Here is a 21474-nt window from a genome sequence, read left to right as displayed (position 1 = left end):
ATGAAAACTCAATTAAACAGCAGTATGTAAACATCTGTTAACTGGCACTTAGGCAGTCCATATTAGTTCAGCTCTGCTTTGCTGAACTGTGTTTAACTGGTCACACTGCTTTCTATACCATTCTCAGACAAACAATAGTTGCTTTGTTTGCCCTTTAACTTAACTTGTCTGGAAATGAACAATGACATTTGGTACTGCATATACCATATACAACCTCAAATCCTGGCATAGCCTCCTGCAGAAGACAGACACATTCTCTGACTAAAGTAAAAGAGCCAACAGCCCAAACGTTTAAGGCAGTGAGGTAAACCTGATTTAATGGAGAATGGCTTTGTTTTCTGGATGGACTCAACAAAGGCCTTGATCCCATAAGACGCTCCATGGGGCGGGCCCCTTCCTCCAAGTGCTAGAACTGAAATAACACTCCTTTCTCTTCATTTCCTCGAGTCAGAATTCTGAAGCATCTCTCAGCATAACAAGGTTCCTCCTCCTCTATGTCAACTTTCAAAAGTTGATTTCAGTGGGGCTCCACACAGGGTCAGGCGCTCATCCATATGGAGCCCCTTGCAGGATCAGGGTACTAGTTTGTATCTTTAACACATGTTAAATATATGAAAAGATATTCATTCGTATGAACCAAATAGCAGAATACAATCTTGCAGGAAATCAACTAAGCTAAGTATGCGCCAGATCCTGCAGTGGCTCTCTCTAGGTTTCCAGACTGAATTTTCATGGTGTTGGATAAGGATTTGACCTAGAAAGTCATAAATGGCATAGAACCATCCTCCCCGTGTCATAACATCACCGTTGTGATTGGTGGAGACACTCGAGCTAGATCTGCCTTGATTTAAAAGACGGGGAGCTGGCAGTAGAGCATTCTCCATGAGGGCCCCTCAACTCTGGAATGAGCTTCCATCCCCATTGTGATATAGCCTCTGTCTGCTGACCTTCAGGGCATGCTGCAAGGCAAATTTATTTTCCTGGGCTGCTGTGGGAAGGTAGGCTTTTGAGAGGAATTAGATTTTAGAGTTTTGTGTTCTGCTGGCTGTTTAATTTTCGTTGGGTTTCTATAGTTTATAGCAGAGATGCCTAGAGCCTTGGATGCATGCCTCTTTTTATTTTTGTATAAAGAAATTAACATTAAGCATGACAAAGTACAAAAATAGAGTGGAAAAGAATCACTTCTTTAAGCCAAGGAGTAATGGTCGCACTGGGAGGTGGTTATGATGCCTACCCTGTCAACCCACTGGCATAAAGAAATATTCAGGGGCCTGTTTGTCCTGCTGCATGTTGAACTAGGGAAATTAATTTTAAGAAAACTAGGGGGGGAGAGGGAGGAAGCAACAACAACAACAAAAATACAGAGTATCAAGAAAAGCAGGGAATGGCTCTAACCAGGAAATTAAATGCCTGGATCCAGCAAAGCCCTTAAGCATTTGTGTAGACCCATTGCTACTAACTTTAAGCACGTGAGTAGACGCATTGCCTTCAAGACAGCTGCTTTACTGGATTGAGGTCTAAAACTTTATTCAGATATTAAGGCAGTGAAGGGCTTAAATCTACAGAAAGAAGAATGAAAGGGAAAAGAAATGAACATGACAAAGAATATTTGTGGTTTTGGCTTCCCAACCAAAGTGGAATGCTATGACAGTTGAATTTGTGTCCAAGACATTGGTGCAACGTTTGGAAATTAACAGGGAAGAGGAGGGATCTTTTTCCACTGATTAAGCTGCCATAGAGCTCAAGAGAAGAAAAAGTTCTGGGAAATACCTGGAGAGCTGTTATTGTGGTTCTGGCAGATATTAGGGGCAAAGACAAGCTGTTAAAATGGCACAAGAGCAAAAGAAATTTTTTTTTGAAAGGAATAGAAAAATCCTGTTGCCCAAACCTAAACTCAGTTACCCAAGCTTGTAGAAAAGAGTTGGTGAAAGTGAATGTTGATATGATTGCCTCAGTCCTGTCTGAAGTTAAACTGAGGTTCTGTTTTGAAGGGAGCAACTACACATTTTGTCAGGCAACCACAAAAACGTGGGGAAAATTAAAAATGATAAAGATGCAGATAGCAGGAAACTCAAAGGTCAGAACAGTACCTAGGACTAAAACAATTGTAAGGAAATACACTTGAAAGATTTTTTTTTTAAATCAGGGCCTGATTTTCACAGGTGCTGACAGTCTTGAATTAAGACACAGAACTGGGAATCTGTAGATCAGCGTTCTATTCCCAGTTCTACAACAAGTTTCCTGTGTGACCTTGGGCAAATCACCTAATATCTTTGGGCCTTGACATCTTCATCTGTAAAAAGGGCATAACAATACTTCCCTATCTGAGAGGGGTATTGTGGGGATTAACTAATTAGTGTCTGTGAGATGCTCTGATGCTATTGTGATGTGTACCATAACGATGCAAATACATAAATAATAAATCAAACCAACCAAAAATTGAAGACGTATCGGAACTTTTAAGAAGGTTTGGCTTGAGTTTGGGTCAAAAATATATGCAGTAGATTCAAAGGAGGAGTTTTTATTTTGTTCAAACAATTCTGATGAAACTATTTTGATTTGGCTGGAATAACTCATTTTCATTCTAGGATCCTCTGAACTTTGAGGAAAGTTTGGAACTAAACTTTGCTGCTCAAGCCCATCTTTTCGTTTACTCTTTCAATACAAGGCCAGTTTCTGGGTTCAGGACAGTAATTAGGCACATTTGTAAACTTTGAAGTCAATGGGACTTGAGCATGTGATAAAATGCTTTTCTGATTTGATTCCTAAAGCATTAACATTTCAGAATAAGATACATATTTTATTACTTTGTGGAAGTCAACCTAGATGAAAAAGCTGCTTGCTAGTAACTGTGGTATTGACAGCTAGGAATAGAACCCAGGTTTCCCCGGTCCCCACTCCTGTGTCTTAATGCATAGAAATAAATAACAACAAATAAAATCAACCAAAATTTTAAGTTATCAGAACTCCAACAATCCAAACCCATAAAAAAAGGGTAAGTAGCCATCCCATGGATTTAGCACCACTAACATGAAACGGGAACAAAAATAGGTTCTCATTCATCCTTTAAAAGTGTCTAGCCTCCAACCTTCCCTGCACTAATCAGTCATAGCATATGACATTAAATAAATCCGAGTCCCTGCTGGGAAACAAGCATCTTAAAGAGGATGCTCTAAGTTCACTTCAACTGCTGCCCAATATGGGCAGTACCTATTCAAAATGGTAGAATCTGTGTCAGGTCATCAGTGAGCAAAACTCTTGCCTCAGAAGTGGTGATAAATAACAAGATGCAGTCAGTGAGTGAGTGAGGTGATATCTTCTATTGGACCAGCTTCTGTTAGTGAGAGAGAGACAAGCTTTCCAGCTACATAGAGTTCTTCTTCAGGTCTGGGAAAGGTACTCTGAGCGTCACAGCTAAATGCAAGGAGAGAAACATTGCTTAGCATAAGTAGTTAGCGTGGCTCAAAAGTTTGTCACTCTCTCACCAACAGAAGTTGGTTCAATAAAAGATATTACCTCACCCACCTTGTGTCTCTAATATCCTGGGACCGACATGGCTACAACAGCCCTGCATATAAGATGCAGTTAGTGTCCAATATAATGCCACAGGCAGGGGAACACGTGGATGTAGGTAGGATTTTATTTATAAAAAGTTCAGTGGGGTAAAGGCTACTAAAAATTCATGGAGAAAAATTTTGAAATGCTGGTGTAAAAGACACAGTGACAGCAAAGCAAGGCCAGCTGCAGGGAAGACATGTAGCATTAAGCCTACTGGGAATTATAGAGAGTGACAGACCACCATATTACTAATCAAGGAACTCTTAAAAGTGTGCAGTACCAGGTGAAAGTGCAATGCAGCCCGCTGTCCCTGGAGGTATATACAAGTGGGTTAAATTTATTCTTAGTAGAGGGATGATCAGGAGACTAGTAGGCTAAGCATTTAAGAAGTTACAATAGAAAAGCTAAAACAAAAGTCAAACCTATGCTATTCGTAGCAAAGGCTGTGTCCTTTTAAATGATGGTGCATTCACTCTGGAGACTTCATTGTGGTAAGAGAGTGAAGGTCTAAATTCAATTTGATTATTTGTATTCCACACATTCATGCGTGTTGAGGTTTGCTGTAGAGTCCCCTCAGGGCTTTGTTGTAGGCCTCAGATTCATAATCAACTTGACTACTGTGGTTTATGACAAAGTTCCTCCTCTATCTTGGTGGGTCCTGCACTTATTGGCGGATTTTTTTGCCTCAGAGATTCACCATGTGGGTTGGGGAACAGCCCAGAGACCTTCCCCTCTGGAAGAACCCACAGTCCAGGTCAATTGGGAGGTTTGGGGGGAACCCGGGACCGCCCTACTCCGGGTTCCACCCCAGGGCCCTGTGGACTGCAGCTGTCTATAGTGCCTCCTGTAACAGCTGCATGACAGCTACAACTCCCTGGGCTACTTCCCCATGGCCTCCTCCAAACACTTTCCTTATTCTCACCACAGGACCTTCCTCCTGGTGTCTAATAATGCTTGTGCTCCTCAGTCCTCCAGCAGCACACCCTCTCACTCTCAGCTCCTTGCGCCTCTTGCTCCCAGCTCCTAACACTTGCACCACAAACTGAAGTGAGCTCCTTTTTAAAACCCAAGTATCAGGGGTAGCCGTGTTAGTCTGTATCTACAAAAACAACAAGGAGTCTGGTGGCACCTTAAAGACTAACAGATTTATTTGGGCATAAGCTTTCGTGGGTAAAAACCTCACTTCTTCGGGTGCATCCGAAGAAGTGAGGTTTTTACCCACGAAAACTTATGCCCAAATAAATCCGTTAGTCTTTAAGGTGCCACCAGACTCCTTGTTGTTTTTAAAACCCAGGTGCCCTGATTAGCCTGCCTTAATTGATTCTAGCAGCTTCTTCTTAATTGGCGCCAGGTGTCCTAATTAGCCTGCCTGCCTTAACTGGTTCTAGCTGGTTCCTGATTACTCTAGTGCAGCCCCTGCTCTGGTCACTCAGGGAACAGAAAACTATTCATCCAGTGACCAGTATATTTGCCCTCTACCAGACTCCTGTACCCCACTGGTCTGGGTCTGTCACAGGTTTTATTTTTTCCAGGAGGAAGGACTAGATTACAACAGCTACTCTGACAACACCCTTGTCTAGTTTAACAGTTAATGCAAGACTACCCCCTAATTGTTATTCTGCCTTGTCGAAATTCAGAAATGTGGTCATTAATAGACAAAATTTTGAATTTTTTATTAGCGTGCCAACCTTTCTTGTAACAATCACAGTGATGAGTTTTTCAAGTTGGCAGCCTGATGTAGGACCTGATGCTTCAGATGATTGGTAAAGAGATATCAAGGCAGTCACTGATTCAAATCCTAGGTTAAGTCATAAGTGTGTGAAAACCATTAACATGGTGGTAGCTGTTTGGGGGCCTGGTTAAATATGTTGGTGGTCTTGATCCAGTTACTGGCAGACAAATGTCTGTTCAACAGAAACTTTCAAAATCAATAGAATTAGCACCTTTTGGGAAGTCTCGCCTCAAAGTACAAGAATTCAACTTCTCTGTTTCCCAGACTTGGTCCCTCTTGTACCATAAAAGCTGACAATTGGGCACCTTTCATAAATATATCACAAAAATATACCAGTAGGTTGAAATCTTCCATTGAACCAAAGGGCTCTAGGTACCTAATTGCCATTGAAATTCAAGGGGATTTGGGCACCTAACTCCTTAAATTAAGTTAAAAATACCACCATTTTAATAATAAAATAATAAAACACAACTTGGGAGCAACATGAGATCCAATTATAAATTATCATCTAAAAGCTACTTCTAGAATCAAGCATCTGCCATGATGATCAGATACAGAAATGATGACTCATGGTTTAGTTGCCTCAATATTTGATTTTCAGAGTTGTTGAATGCTTGTGACTCCCACTAAAAGCCAATGGGATCTGTAATTGCTCAGCAACTCTGAAATTCACGCCAACTTATTTAAGTGTATAACTTTCGGCACCCAGGTTTTCAATTTTTTCTTCATATGCTATTACTGTGGACCCATCCACACATTTACTTTGCCTAGCACTGAAATGACACCACTGCTTGGGTGAAATGCCCAGCACACAGCATTATAACCATGAAATGAAGAAGCAGATTGTATCCAGCTGAAACTACAGGGGAATTTTACGCACACAAAACACAATTATCTACACTGGTACATCAGCATTATCGTCACTTCTCTTACAAAAAACTGTATTACGATATTTAATGATCTTTTTCACATTAAACAAAGGAGGATGAAACATTGATACAGTCAAAGATCATTCAAAAGAGAAAGAAAACAACAGCAATTACAGTACTGATAAGAAGTCAATACCATGAGGAAGGTTTCATTAGATCGTAAAAACCTGGGAATTAGCAACATAGGATCAGACCATAGAACTGTCATCATTAAACAGGCCACAGTCTCTGCTATAAATAGTGTAGGTTTGACTTTTGTTTTAGCTTTTCTATTGCCTCCAACTTTGGACAATATCTGATGCATCAGTGGAGGTGTGAAAACATTCTAGAATGCACCCAGGGAATTGTGCAATGCATCGCTTAACTTAAATAAAGAAGAATGCTCCATATCCTGTTAGAGCCTAGAAAATCCAACCCATTTTCCCCTGCGTTACATAGGAGCCACTATCCTTCTGGCGGCCAAGTGATGAATTAGAAATGAAGAGGACCAGTTATATCGATCCCGTATTAGTGAAGGAAGGTCTTCACAGTACATGTACTACTGCTTTATGTGGGCTACTTTCAAAAACCTAAAATGCTGGGGCATCCACTGCTTCAGCTGTCTCTCAACATTTGCAACTTAATTTTCTGCAGGAGTCACCTTTAAATGGAGCAAGGTTGATCACTCTGCCTTCACAGCACATTTACTCTCTAATAGCCTTGAGATGGGGATTCAGACATAGGTCCCGTGCTTGGCAATACAGAACATTATTGTTAGGCCGATGGACTACACATACTCTCTTTTTAAAAATAGCTTATTGATAATATTTTTTTTAGAACTCACAATAATAATTTTATTCTAAAACACCTCAGGCCTTCTCCAGAAATTACAGTATTTTAACTTAAAAAAAAAAAAAGGCTATAGAGTAAAATGTAGGACCTGATTCTGCGACCTTACTCATACAGAGTAGTAATTTTCTTCAGGAGTAGGCCCATTGCAATCAGTAAGGCAACTTGCTGAATTAAGTGTTAGTTGTTATGAACAGAACCAGTAAAAAACAAAACATTTTTATGAACTGTTTTTGTTTTTTCTAAAATGTGCAATTTTCATTACATTTCTAGTTGTGGGTATGGTTGGCAGAACTGGGCCTTAGAAAACTATTCATCCTACAGTGCCCATAAAAGTATACTGTCAGACAATACATATTATGTTCATTGCATCAGGCCTGGCTCAAAAGTTTTTGATTCTGGAAGTACCATCTATTTGGCAATTACAAACAGGCACTGTATGGGAAAAATAAATACAGAGCATTGTCTTTATAAGATTTAACAGTAAGGATAAATGAAGAGCTAGACATTAGGCGTCTTCCCTCTTTCCCTTGAGGACTCTCACATTCAGGAGTACTACATAATTCTAGAGTAAACTGTAAAAACATCACAGACACAGTGGCTGTGGTATGAAAATATAGGCTGTTTCAACCTTCAAGTTTCAGTGACTGAATCTAGGAAAGACCTTTCTATGATCTTATGAAATGCAGCCAGTAAAACAAAAAAAGAGACATATCAGAAGCATAAGTGCTGGAACTAGGGATGCTGCCGCACCCCCTGGCTTGAAGTGGTTTCCATCATGTACAGGGTTTACAGTTTGGTTCAATGGCTCTCAGCACCCCCCACTATACAAATTGTTCCAGCACCCCTGACCAGAAATGCCCAAGAAAGGGGACTGATACATTTGATGGGAACTGCTGACCATTGTTACGTTGTTGTCACGTTAAAAATATGTATTTAATTGCTAGGTTCCCTCCCACCCTTATGCTGCAGAATTTCAACTTGAAAGATTTTCTCTGTGATGCAGTGCTGCTCAGAGGGCTGGAATTAAGCAGCAGGCTACTAGTATGATAACAAGAGTTGTACTATTGCTCATCTTACTTTGCATAAGTAACAATGGGTGAGAGCCTCATCCCAACTCCAGACCCGTTTTTTTTTTCCCAATGTGAAAAGAGCCAGAGCAGCATAAAGGGACCCAGAAAGCCTTGCTGGGAGGCAGGAGAGGATTTATCTGGCACAAAAACTGTGGAAATCAGCCAAAAGGACTGTCCCCTGAAGGCCCCCTTCCAAGCCCCAACGTCTGAGCTGAGCAAGGGGCAGGAGGGACATGTCGAGGCAGAGCTGCAGTGCTGCACAGATTCTGGGCTCTGCTGTGGCCCATAGGGCAGCCCAAGGCAGTTGTTGTAATTTATGCCTTGTCTACATGCTTTCGTCACGCTGTGTCCACACTTGCCACTGTGCTGTGTAGCTACGTGTGGCAAAAAAAAGCTCTGGCCAAAGGGAGACAGAGTGGAAAGCCTGGCAGAGGTATTCACTTCCTGGCAACGCTGCAGATCCAGATTCAATATAAGGAAATGTATTTATAAAAAAGGTCAAACATACAGTACATCAAACCTTTTGAGATTTGCCCATCATTAATAACAATAAGTAACAATTAAATTTAAGGCAAAAGAACACATTCTTAGGAGTGCTGTGTATACATCTGCTCTCTTATAGCGTTTGATCAACAACCCGCATGATTGGAGCATTCCAATACCCGAACTATAAATATGTACACTTTATGTTTGTATAAATAGCAAGCTGAGTGAGTGCTAGGTAGAGTTGTCTAATAAGTGAGGCTTGATCCTGCACCATTCAAGTCAATGGGAGTTTCCCCTTTGAATTGAATGAGAGCAGGATCAAGTCCTGAGTGAGCAAAAGTCATTTAGTGGTGGAACAAGTTCTCCCCCTATCCCCCAAAAAATATCTATTGACCTAAAACTACATACATTCCTACAACAAAGACAGTTAGAAATGAAAAATGTGTGAATCTGTGTAGGGGATCTGGACAGTTCTGACAGGAAGCGTTTACTATTGTACCCAATACCAGCCCCGAAAACAAAAGGTAATCTATATTAGTATCTTTAAAGTAAGGCCAGCTGAAGGATATGTGCACAGAAACATAACAATGAGTCACAAATGAAAAATTGAGTTGAAGGTGGAGAAGCCTGTTTCATTCAGTGATCAAAAACAACTTAGTTAAATTTGAAATACTCCAAGTTATGAAGCAACACCATTTTTTTGACTTTAAGAAAGCTGCTTTTGACAGCAAGATAATGGCCCCACGTAATTTTGATTAGAATCAAAATCACTATCTATTAGAAATCAATGGCCGAAAAGTAGGAACAAATTGGAGATACTGCAAACGATACTCAACCAATTCAAAACAAGGGAGAAAAGGCAACTGAGGTGTGATGGGGGTCCTAGTGGGGAGCCAGCGGTGGTCACTCAATTAGGGTGAACTGCAAAAATGGGACAGACAATCCCCAAAAAGCTGGTGGATATTCCAATACTTAGATTTACCAAGCCAGCATAAAACAGCTTCTCTATTACCTTACTGGTTACTCAGAAGTCCAAACAACACAGTTCCCTTAAAGTGATCCAGCCTCAGGCCTCCATCCAGGTACCCACGTCTGTAAATCTTATTTCATCATATAAAAGAAAAGGTTCTACCAATCCCAAAGGATCGGACACATTACCTCCCAGGTTAATGAATGTTTCAGATCTTACCCAAATACATGCTACAGCCAATTCTTATTAACTAAACTAAAATTTATTAAAAAACAAAAGAGAGAGAGTATGGTTAAAAGATCAATATACATACAGGAGTTCAATTCTTAAGATTCAGATTCATAGCAGAGATGGTGAGCTTTGTAGTTGCAAAGAGTTCTTTTAGAAATAGTTCATAGGTTATAGTCCAATGTCCAAATATCATATTCAGGGCGCACCAGCATAACTGGGATGTCAGTCTTGCGACGCAAACTTCCCCTGATGAAGCCTAAGCAGATCTGAGATGACAGAATCAGAACCCAAGGATCTTTTATACAATTTCATGTATTTTGACAAGTTGGAATTCAAAAGGTAATTAGGATGACTTTTAAGGAGGTCCATCACCGGTACTTGGCTATAGGCATTAACATAAGGCAATTTGCTTCTTCCTCCACCATTCACAGATTGTTTGCTATACATTTCAAAGAGAGATGAATACAGAGATAGCCCATGTTTACAATTCATTTAAATGCTGGGATGTTCTTTTGACCTCTGAATGATCAGAATACAGCATAGACAGGGACTGTTGATTGCATCATTGACCCTACTCATGCATATGTAAATACACAAACATTATCCCTCCACATGTCTTTTGAGGGTTGTTTATTTTGCAGGCTGTTTAACCCTTTCTAGCCAGGCGTCACATGAGGCCACTGTAGTTATGTGAGAATGAAAGGTTTATTATAAAAGATAAGTAGAAAGAATTAAAAATTATAAACCATCTGACAAAAACAAGAATTGTGAGATCTATAAAAATATCGCAAACTGCAGACAGGTAAAAGGATGTTTAGAGGGCTCAAGATGAAAAAGAAATTTCTGCTAACAACAAAGAGTTCTGCACGTATATTCATAATGCATAGAAAGTAAAAGATAAAAATGACAGTAGGGAATTGCAGAGAGTGGATAAGGAAATGGAAAATTTGTTAAACAGTTATTTTGCAACTGTCTTTACAGGGATCATATTTTCTGATACAATAGGGGAAGATTTATACACTGTACTCAGCAGATAACAATGGAACTGTTTGCAAAAAAACAAATGCTTGGAAGGTAGACAAAGTAACAAATTCAGATCATCTTATGATTATATGTGTTAAAGGAAATGAGTATAAAAAAGGACGGAATTATTTTGGTTTTGGACTACAGATCATTCCTGAGGACAGCAAAGTGGAAAATGTAACAACTTTGTTTAAAAAGTCCACAATAATATTAATGTTACTAAAATTATTTATTTTTATTATTGTAGTACCTATGAGTACTAGTTATGGACTAGAACCTCATTGTGCTAGGCACCGTACAAACATGGACCCTGCCACTTACAATCTAAGATCTTATTCAGAGAACTCAGAGCACTCAGCAAATTCTTACAAACTAATTGTAAACCAAACTATACGTTCAATCATTGGCCTGTGTTTTGGTTTCTTTGCGCTGCTGCTGTATTATATATCTAGAGGGCTCTAACTGAACTCTTATTGCCCATTATATAAGTCTGCAGGGTATACGTCAGTTCAGAGCACAGATGCACCACCATTCATAGAGTAGTCTGATGGACGAGACATAGTAATGGGAGCCAGGAAACTGGGTGCTGTTCCCAACTGGACTGCTGATTTGCTATGTGACTTGAGGCAAGTCACAACCCTCTTGTCATCATATTCCATGTCAGGGTGGTGTTAGTTATATTTACCTAACTTTGTAAAGTGGGCTGAACTCCTCAAGGGAATAGTTCTTTTTAAAAAATGCAATGTGTTATTCACATATACAAAGAGACACAATTAAATTAAAATTAAGCAGCAAACTGAAAAAGAAAGGGTTATTGAAGGTTATCCTAAGTCCATTAACTGAGAATATTTACAATACCAATAAAAGCAAACAAGACACTGTTGTCCATTCACTGAGGGAGAGGAAAAGGAAAAGAAGTGATATTGCTACTGCACAATTCACTTGCTAGCCTTCAACTAGAATATTGTGTTCTGTTTTATTCACTCATCCTTAGGAAAGATATTGTTCTTACATGTGTGATTCCACATGCTAAGACTACTTCTTCAGAACAAAGATGAAAGAAATTAAGTTTATTCTTAGGGTTCAAGAAGCCCTGAGTTGACCAGAGAGAAATATTCAAACTGATACAGGAGTGGAACACAGGAGAGGTTTCTAACCTCAACAAGAAAAGCAACAACTGAGCATTAAAGAAGATGGAGAGAATCCTGGTCAATAACTACCGTTTAGAACTTGAAGCAAAGACCTTGTGGTCAAAAAGCAAAAGAATGTGAATATTACTAAAGATGGGGTATATAAAGCTATTGAATGCTTAGGACAATTTATGCCTAGGTTAAAAAAGGAAGTAGATAATCTGGCACTAATGCTGGTTTAGTTGAATAGAGGTGCTACGAAAATGACAATAGTTATTTTTTTTTCTTCTTCTTCTATCAATGTAGTCTTTTATTTAATTTAGTAATAACAGTAATTGGTAGTTTACATTGTTTCAAAGAGGGAGAATCAGGATGTGGGATCTCCTCCAGTGTTCCACCACTTTCATGAATATCGTTTCATATTTAATGGGTTTTTCCAGAGCAAGTTCTGTAGACTATGCTACTCAGTCCACATTAAGCTTTTAATGACCCTAAATATTTGCAAGGAAAATGAAACTAAGGAAGTACTGTAACTACTACAAAACTTTGTGATGTACCAAAATGGAGGCAGTTGTAGGGGATAGTCACTGCACTCAGGACAGCTTCCTCCACAAAACAAAACAAAACAAAACAAAACAAAAAGCAAAGTTCACAGAGTTATAAAAGTGACTTACTTGGCCCTTGAACGTGTTCAAAAAAAAGAGTTAAGGGGCTTCTCTACATGGTGCTTGTGACTGCACCGGGGATGGGGATGCGTGGGATATACATTTTAGTTTGCACTAGTGCCCATATGGATGAGGCTGGCACGCACTAGGAGTTCCCTAGAACCAGGGCCGGCTCTAGGCATCAACGTTCCAAGCATGTGCTTGGGGCGGCACTTCTCAAGGGGCGGCACTCCGGCTTTTTTTTTTTTTTGCTTGGGGCGGCAAAAACCTGGAGCCAGCCCTGACTAGCACACATCCATCTATTCCCATTTCAAACTGTACTATCTCAGTGCACACCAGGGAAGTTTTAGTGCATGCCAGTAGAGTCCATGTAGGCCAATTATTTCATGACACACTGGTGAGGACTAAAATTTACACACTTCTGGTGCAGATTTAAGCACTGTGTGCACAAGCCCAATGACTATGGGGTACATTTTCAGAGGTGCAAAGGGAATTGGGAGCAGGACATGTAACAGTCCTTTGTGCCTTTGAAAATCTCCCCCTAAAAGCTGTACCCAAACTTGTCATTTCCTTGCTGATGGAAAATGTAGCTGTTTTGTAAAGTGAAATATAATTAACAGCTGTTAAAAAAAGAGAGAGAGAGAGAGACAGCAACTGTGCAAACTACCCCACACCACAAGAATGGCTCCAGTCTGCTCTTGTAAAGTCACATCTTCATTGAGCACGTAAATTTGTTCCCTTACTCATTCATTTCTTGACTCCTGCCAAGCCTGCCACAAAGCTGTACACATGAAGCACCAGCTGGAGTGGCAATCTTTGTAATGTCCACTAGGTCCTGGACAATTCAATTCCTACAAAACGAGCCAACACCAAACTTTTTGCCTTACTGCCAAGCTACTGGACAGGATGGAAGATCAAATAATCCAAGGTGTTGTGGGTGCTGATGGAATTCATGTTAACCCTGTCAAATACAGGGAGTTTGCAGTTTTTTTTCTCAGTCTGGAAGAAGTATAAAGATATTAACTAATTATTTCTGCAGTAGTTAATTGTCTCGCACTGAATATCTAAGGTTCAACATCACAACATTTTTATTAGTTGAGAAAGTCCCTTTGGATTGGAAAGACACTAAAGGGTCAGAGCAGCACCCTTTGCAAGAATGATTTACTAACATAGACATAGCACTGAATACATACAAGACACGTGCCATTCATGGCACCCTGTCTGCTTGTTCTTTGTGGGGACATGGTACTTTACACCTTCCTCCTGTACTGGTGGCCCGAACACTTAAATGATTGACACTGGTCTATTCCTAGCTTTGTTCAAACGGATCATTCCTTACTTTACAAGAGTTGCACAGAAGTTGGGTCTTATATATGAAACCTTTTTTTCCTTCTGGTAAAGTTATAAAACCTCATATGCCAAGGCAACTTACAGGTTGGGAGTGCACTGTATTCAAAAGTGAACAGATCAGACACACCTCTGTGAGGGTATTAAAAAGGATTAACAACCCATGAGATATTCATTAAAAGCTTATGGATAACTAGAAGATGAAATAAAGGGAATCTGAGGTAGAGGAGATGTTGTCCAACACATGAGATTTGCTTAGTTCTGTGCCATCTCTGTTAAGCTGCTAGGAATCCAATTGAAAATTCTGAATCAACTGCATTTAACACTAACCAGATAGGCTAATTTTTTCTAGCAATCAGATGACTGTTTGAGCAGTTGCGTTTAACAACAGACATGGAGACATACCTCTGCTAACGTTATCAGGTTCCTCATTTTTTTTTTAACTGAAATTCATAAAGAGGTCACCACAATAACTAGAGCTGATTTTCCTTGTATGCCAATGACTGTGTTGCTGGAAGGATAATTTTCAAACTCTGATTGTGATTTTCCAAGTACACTAGGAGATTTGATTCTCCTTGCGTCTCCATGCAGGAAGATAAGCAATTGCTAGGGGGAGGATAAAGCAAAATGCTTCTATCTTTACCGAGAGGCTTAAATATAGGTTTATCACAGGGACGTACAAAGTGACTAGAAGCAGCGATGAGAAACTATGTGAATACGAAGAAACTTGGACTAAACCTTTTTAGCAGTAAGTAAAAAGTAAACTAATATTACTGGCAAGGAAAGGAAAAATGTATATCTTCCTAATTCAAAAGATCATACTTGTTCTGTGAGCTCTTAAGAACTGTAATAATGAATACAGCAGAACTGACTTTAAAATATAGATCATGGGAGCACCTTGCTTTGAAAATTATGCTGAAATGTTCACTCTATGTGAATCGATGAAACTGATCATTCCAAATCAACTGTGTTTGCAGATACAAATCTCCATCTTACAAGGATCAAGTGAATGCTTCTAGGTGGTCTAGTGCATAGTGAAATTAGTCAAATTATTCACGACTCTAACTGGCTCTTCCATAAATTGTAATATTCTTTACCTGGAATTGAACGGTACTCAGATGAGAACTCTTAAAACATTGGAGAAATCACTTCCTATCTGACCCCCTGCAACCAAATGACCACTGATCAGGATAAACAAGGAGAAAGCACATTAAACAACTCTCTCAAATGGGAATTCTCTTTTGGAAAATAAGATTTGAACAACCAGAACATGTCATGATAATTTAAATCCAATTCCACTTTATCAGCTTGAAATACAGATAAATATGCTATCTCATCAAGATTCCTATTTTGTTGTATGTCCCACTTTTATTGCTTTGTATATCCCATTTTTGTTCCTGTTCGACATCTAAATTAATGACTACTAAAAATAAAGAAAAATATCTTTGTCTCTAACTTTCACCTTCTATTATACAGCTCTTTTTGGCTCAATAAAGCAATGCAAAATTTACCATTGTTTAAATGTGGAAACTTATCGGTAGCATCATTTAAATGTTCTATCAAGCAGAAAGAGTTACTAATAGAAGAAATACAGGCCTAGGGTTAAATTAATTAAGAATGTTGTAGTTAAATCTAATTTTCCTATGTGTGAGCTGGTCTTGACTAACTCTGAAACTTGCCTATAGAGTGTGTGGGGTTATAATGACTGAAACCCTGCACTAACAGAGTCCTTGCTATTCCCAATGCTTCCATCGGGTGTAGCTATGATATTAGATAGGGTTGTATTGCAACCCACTATATGAGTACAGGAAGAAATGGCAAAAGTAAGGCCTTTGTATATATTTCTTTGCCCCTAATGTGATACAGCACAAATCTATCACATGCCATGTTTCAAACAGATTACCTACATCAGTTGGATCAGAAAAACTGTCAGCAAATACTCTAAGGAGAGAAGTCCATAAAATGGAATATTATAGCCTGTGTTAGAAGTTACATACTTGTGCATGGAGGTGATTTTACTATAATTCATATGAACATCACATCGTTCAATTACTGTATACAGTAGTTGTGCAGTTAACTGTATTTTAATTAGCATATTGTTTGTTTTCCAAAACGTGTAAGGAAACACGCAATGTATAAGAAAGAGTTTAATGGTAGTAAACAGTAAGAAACATCTCAAAACAAGAAAACTCATTAGAAAACTACATTGATCCTGCAAAGAGTTTCCCACTTTCACATACTCTGAGTAGTCCCAGAAAGTATGGTGGGGCTACTCATATTGTGTAAGTCTTTGCAGAACTGGGAGCTAAGAAACAGTGTTGTCAAGCACTCAGACTCAGCAGAGTAACTATGATAGTGATTTCTAAACTGCCCAACAGACGATGATACTGACAACAAGCTAGGATCCAGACAGCTGTGCCTAATTTGCATAACATAGTTTGCATATTTATTGTTAATGTTGGTGTGGCGGAAGTCACAAGGTAGTGCTGTCACAGTTCATTTGCGTACTGTGCTAGCACTACTTAGTCTTTGAAGAAATGCTGCATTGTTGCTAGTTTTGTGATATAGAGGTTTTTTATGCAAGAATCAACTTTGGGGGCAGAGTTGCTCCTGAAATATGAGCATTGGGTTTTGGCTGAGATTCCTGAAAGAAAGGATTGCCTGCATGCTGTTTGTGACCACCTCTGTTCAAGGACTAGCGTATATGGTATAAAAATGAAAAAACCCTCTAAGATTCCATATCACTGGTTTCTCCCAAAAGGAAACTGACTGGCAAGGGTCTTTAATGTGCTATCAATTGGCAGGAAGGCAATGAAATGTAAGTATAGCCCATGGAGATTACAGATTCCAGCATACTGTGCCCCCTCTTGATCTGAGCAGAGGCCATATTGACCAAGATGTATCATTCCATGATAAGACATGTAGTTTTTGCACGCTGCAATTTTTCATTAAAAATGAGGGTAACTGTCAACCAAACTGCATAACTGTAGGCCTAATTAGGCCTATAAGATTCATTTTGATCACCTCTGCAATATGGTCATTCTGGCTCTGAAGAAAAGCAGATATGAATGAAGTATCTGACAATGCTATGATGGAAATTATTAATACATAGCTTAATGCCATCATCTTTCATATATATATTGTGTATATACACGTCTGAATGTATATATAACCCACATGCATTATATATTATTTCCAACTTGACTATATTCCTTGGACAAATATATCTAAATGAAATCAGCAAAATCAAGCCATAACAATTTATACATTGCTATGCAGGCTAGTGATGAATGAGAAGTTATTTAAAACATCCACAGCTGAATGGTTAAGCACCTACTATATGTCTTCAGCTCTCAGTTTCTTTTTCCACATTGTCGTCATCATCAACATCCTTAATTTATCAAAAGCAAATATTCACCCCCCTAAGGCAAACCCTGAAGTCAGTACCTTTTTGTATTTATCCTTAAAACATTTTGAATAGGAAAGTAGCTAGAAAACCCAGAAATAAAATCAGGGGAAGCACAGTGCAGGAGCAGGTAGTGTTGAAAAAGTGGCTTTGAGAACCTTTGAAACACCCCTGATTCCTCCTGCTTCAGGGGATGGCATGGCCTGCAAAGTGTTATGACCACTTGCTCTCCCATCATCTGCTCCCCATCTGCCACCCTTGGGAGCTGAGAAGAGGGAGACAATGTGGAGCTATATATGCCACCTTTATGTGGCTTCTGCACCAGTGGAATTCTCACTGAAAACACTGTCACTCCTTTACCTCCCATATGTGCTGCCAGAGAGGCATATGAGGCCCATTGTCAGAGCCTTATGTGCGGCATGTTCATGCTACTGAAAACATACGATGATGCTAAATTTTCTGCCTCTAACAGAAAATGATGAGATTTAATTGAGTCACTGCAAGAACAAAAGATAAGTACAAAAAGCATGTATTATATAGATACCCTAAAAGCTGAAGTTATTAAGGAGACAGTGACAAATACAAAAATATAGGCAACTTTAAATGAATTAATCTATAGTAGCTGCAGATATTACAAATACTCTTGAGATCCTCTACCAAGTCTCCCCTCTTCTAAGAGAGAATCAGACAAGCAACAGGAGAAACTGACCATAGCGAAATTGACTAAGCACAAAGATTGAAATCATGCCCCACTGAAGTCAATGGGGGTTTTGCCACTGATTGCAGTAAGGTTAGGATTTCACCCAAAGTGTTGTAAAATGTGGAAAGTAAAACAAACTGGGGGGGGGGGGGAAATAAATCAGAAAGAAGTGTGGTACTGTAGGACAAAGGAGGTAGTTGCTCTGCTCTACCTGGTACTGGTGGGGCCTCTGTTGCAGTAGTGTGTCCAGTTGCAAGCAGCACAATTTAAGATAGATGTGGACAAACTGGAGAGAGTCCAGAGGAGAACAAAAATGCTAAGAGGTTTAGAAACCCCTGTCACTTTAATCTCAGTAAGCACAGAAATATCAGTTCAGCCTTAGTTGTTCTTGTTTTTTTTTTTTTTTTTTAAACTAACATTACAACACCACTACTATTTATCTATCTGGATTTTGCCCCAATTGAGAAATTCAAACAAAATCCATACAATAAAAATGGAAAATGTATACAGTAAAAATTATTGCAGTGATTATTTACACTTCTTTTTTGTCATACATAAATGTTCGAATAGTACTAACGAGGGCAGGGCCAACATTGTAAATTCAACGAGGATTGGAGGGTAACAACAAAAATAAACAAACCATGATCACTGCTCATAATAAACTATGCGTGTTTGCTTAGATGGGGAGACACAACAGCAAACCTATAATATTGCAACTCTCAGCATGTACTCCAGCATTCCTATAATCTAAATCGGCTAATATGCCTCAGGAATGTTGATGTTATTTTAGTGAAGAAGAAATGGAAACACTTACCTGGTACACCAGGTGGAGTTTTTAGATATTTGCCATTAAAATGTTGAATTACTACTTCACATTTTTCTGTAGACTCCATTCTGGAAAAGAAAAGGGGGAGGGGGAAGCAATTATTATTAGAGTTTTATGAAAGTGTGCAGTCAGCAAAGGAAGGCCCGACACAGATGTCGAGAGAAATCTCAAAAGCTGCTCTTGCTGAATTCTGCAGAGATGCAGGTGGAGCAGTTCATTACAATATGGTGTTAGCTAGCAAGGAGAACTTGCCACTATCAAGCATTGCAGCATTTTTCCTGGCTGCATGCAGGCTGGAACCATGGCAGTGAACAGCTTGCTTTTGAGTCTTAGGGAGCATTTCAAACAAGGACATGTCAAATGTTTCTTGAAAAAAGCTCAGGACCTGATTCCAAATTTCTGATGCACCCAAAATGCCCCCAAAGAATGTGCAAAAGATACAGGATCTAAGCTAAAACTGAAGGGGAGTAAAATGACAATAATGCAGGATTATAAAGTGAGTGCACAATTTTTTTTAAACTACTCAAAGAGTAGTTATCAATGGTTTGCTGCCAAATGAGAAGGAAGAAACTAGTGGGTCTATCATGTATGTGGTACTATTCAAGGTTTTCATTAATGACTTGGATAATGGGGTGGAGAACATGCTTATAAAATCTGCAGATGGCACCAAGCTGGGATGGGTTGCAAGTATTCTGAAGGAAAGAATTAAAATTCAAAATGACCTGGATAAATTAAAGAACAAGCAAAAAAATCAAATGCACAATTACACAATGAGAAATAACTGGCTAAGCCGTAGTACAGCAGAAAAGGATCTTGGGGTTAGAGTGGATCACAAATTGAATATAAGCCAACAATTGCAGACATTTGCAAAAAAGGGTAATATTATTCTGGGATGTACTAACAGGAGTTTAACTGTCCCACACTACTTGGCTCTGCTGAGACCTCAACTAGAGTAGTGTGTCCAGTTTCAGGAGGTACACTTTAGGAAAGATGTGGACAAAAGGGGAGAGAGTCCAGAGGAGAGCAACAAAAATGATACAAGTTTTAGAGAAACTGACCTATGAGGTCAAGTATCAGAGGGGTAGCCGTGTTAGTCTGGATCTGTAAAAAACAACAGAGAGTCCTGTGGCACCTTTAAGACTAACAGATGTATTGGCGCATAAGCTTTCGTGGGTGAATACCCACTTCATCAGACGCATGCAGCTTATGCTCCAATACATCTGTTAGTCTTAAAGGTGCCACAGGACTCTCTCTTGCTTTTTGACCTCTGAGGAAAGATTTAAAAAACTGGGTATGTTCAGTCATGAGAAAAGAAGACTAAAGGGGGGCTGATAAAAGTCTTTACATATTTTAGGGCTGTTATAAAGAGGATGGTGATCAACTGCTGTCAATATCTACTGAAGGCAGAACAAGAAACGATTGCAGCAAGGGAGATTTAGGTTAAATATTAGGAGAAACTTTCTAACTATAAGGATAATTAAACACTGGAACAGGCTTTCAAGGGAAGTTGTGGAATCAGCATCACTGGACGTTTTTAAGAAGAGGTTAGATAACCCGCTGTCAGTGATAATCTAGGTCTACATGGGACTGCCTAAGCATAGCGGCCTGGACTTGAGAAGCTTTCATTGAGAACATTTCTATGATTTCATTATTACAGAGTAAATAAATTATGGAAAATTGATTATAAAACAAAACCAACATCAATCTGTACTTGTAAATTACATGAGTCCAAGCCCTGGAGGGAGACAGACATTACTGCACATGATCTTGTCCTGGTGAAATGACTCATCATTCACCTGATATAATTGTGAATCATAGTTCTAAGATATCCATAGGACTGCAGCAGTAATAATAAATAAGCACCTATAGGACTGAAGTGATTAGAAAGAATACAGAGGTCTGAGCCAAATCCTGGGCCGAGTTTATATCACTTTAAGAAATGTACAAGCCATTTTACAAGACCTGACCAGACCCCTCAGCAGGCTAACTGATGCTGAGAACAGTTGCCCATGCTGCACAATAGGAATTAAAATGTTTGGGGAGGGGGGACAGGGATGACGACTCATAACTAGGCAGCAAAGAAACTACAGATATCACATTGCGGATTTTTTTTTTCAGGAGAGCTCTCTTGAAAGATTATATTCAATACTCGTTCCATATTTTGATTCTGATCTAGGTGTGCATCCGAAGAAGTGGGTATTCACCCATGAAAGCTCATGCTCCAATACGTCTGTTAGTCTATAAGGTGCCACAGGACTCTTTGCTGCTTTTACAGATCCAGACTAACACGGCTACCCCTCTGATACTTCCAGCTAGGAGACTCTAATGACTTAAGTATTACTTCATTCTCAAGTCAAGATCCTTCTTAAATGAATTCCTATACAACTCCTACCACAGACTAGTAAGGGGGGAAAGAACAACATTCTGCAGAGCATATATATTCTCTAGAGCCTTAACCCAGCGCTGAGAGGGTCGGCTTATCTCCTTGGATAGGAGTTTGCCAAGAGTTAGAAAAAAAACTGAGAAAGAGAATAGGCTGATTAATAGTCCAAGCAGTACAAAATTTTTTG

The 21474-nt window shown here is 39.3% G+C and overlaps 1 protein-coding gene across 18 annotated transcripts in view; it reads right to left on the bottom strand.

The window, feature by feature from the left end:
• The window catches only part of RBMS3 (RNA binding motif single stranded interacting protein 3), a 917250-nt gene that overhangs the window by 144224 nt on the left and 751552 nt on the right, over positions 1-21474 (bottom strand). For all 18 annotated transcript variants that reach the window (XM_042840452.2, XM_042840448.2, XM_065583518.1 and 15 more), the window contains one exon: positions 18893-18972. In XM_042840452.2, coding sequence (XP_042696386.2) covers positions 18893-18972 — 80 coding nt within the window. The remainder of the gene's footprint in view (positions 1-18892; positions 18973-21474) is intronic.

The sequence above is a fragment of the Chrysemys picta genome, chromosome 2 (assembly GCF_011386835.1).
Source record: "Chrysemys picta bellii isolate R12L10 chromosome 2, ASM1138683v2, whole genome shotgun sequence".
In the NCBI taxonomy this organism is placed as follows: Eukaryota; Metazoa; Chordata; order Testudines; family Emydidae; genus Chrysemys; species Chrysemys picta.
This window is presented reverse-complemented; position numbering and strand designations above follow the sequence as displayed.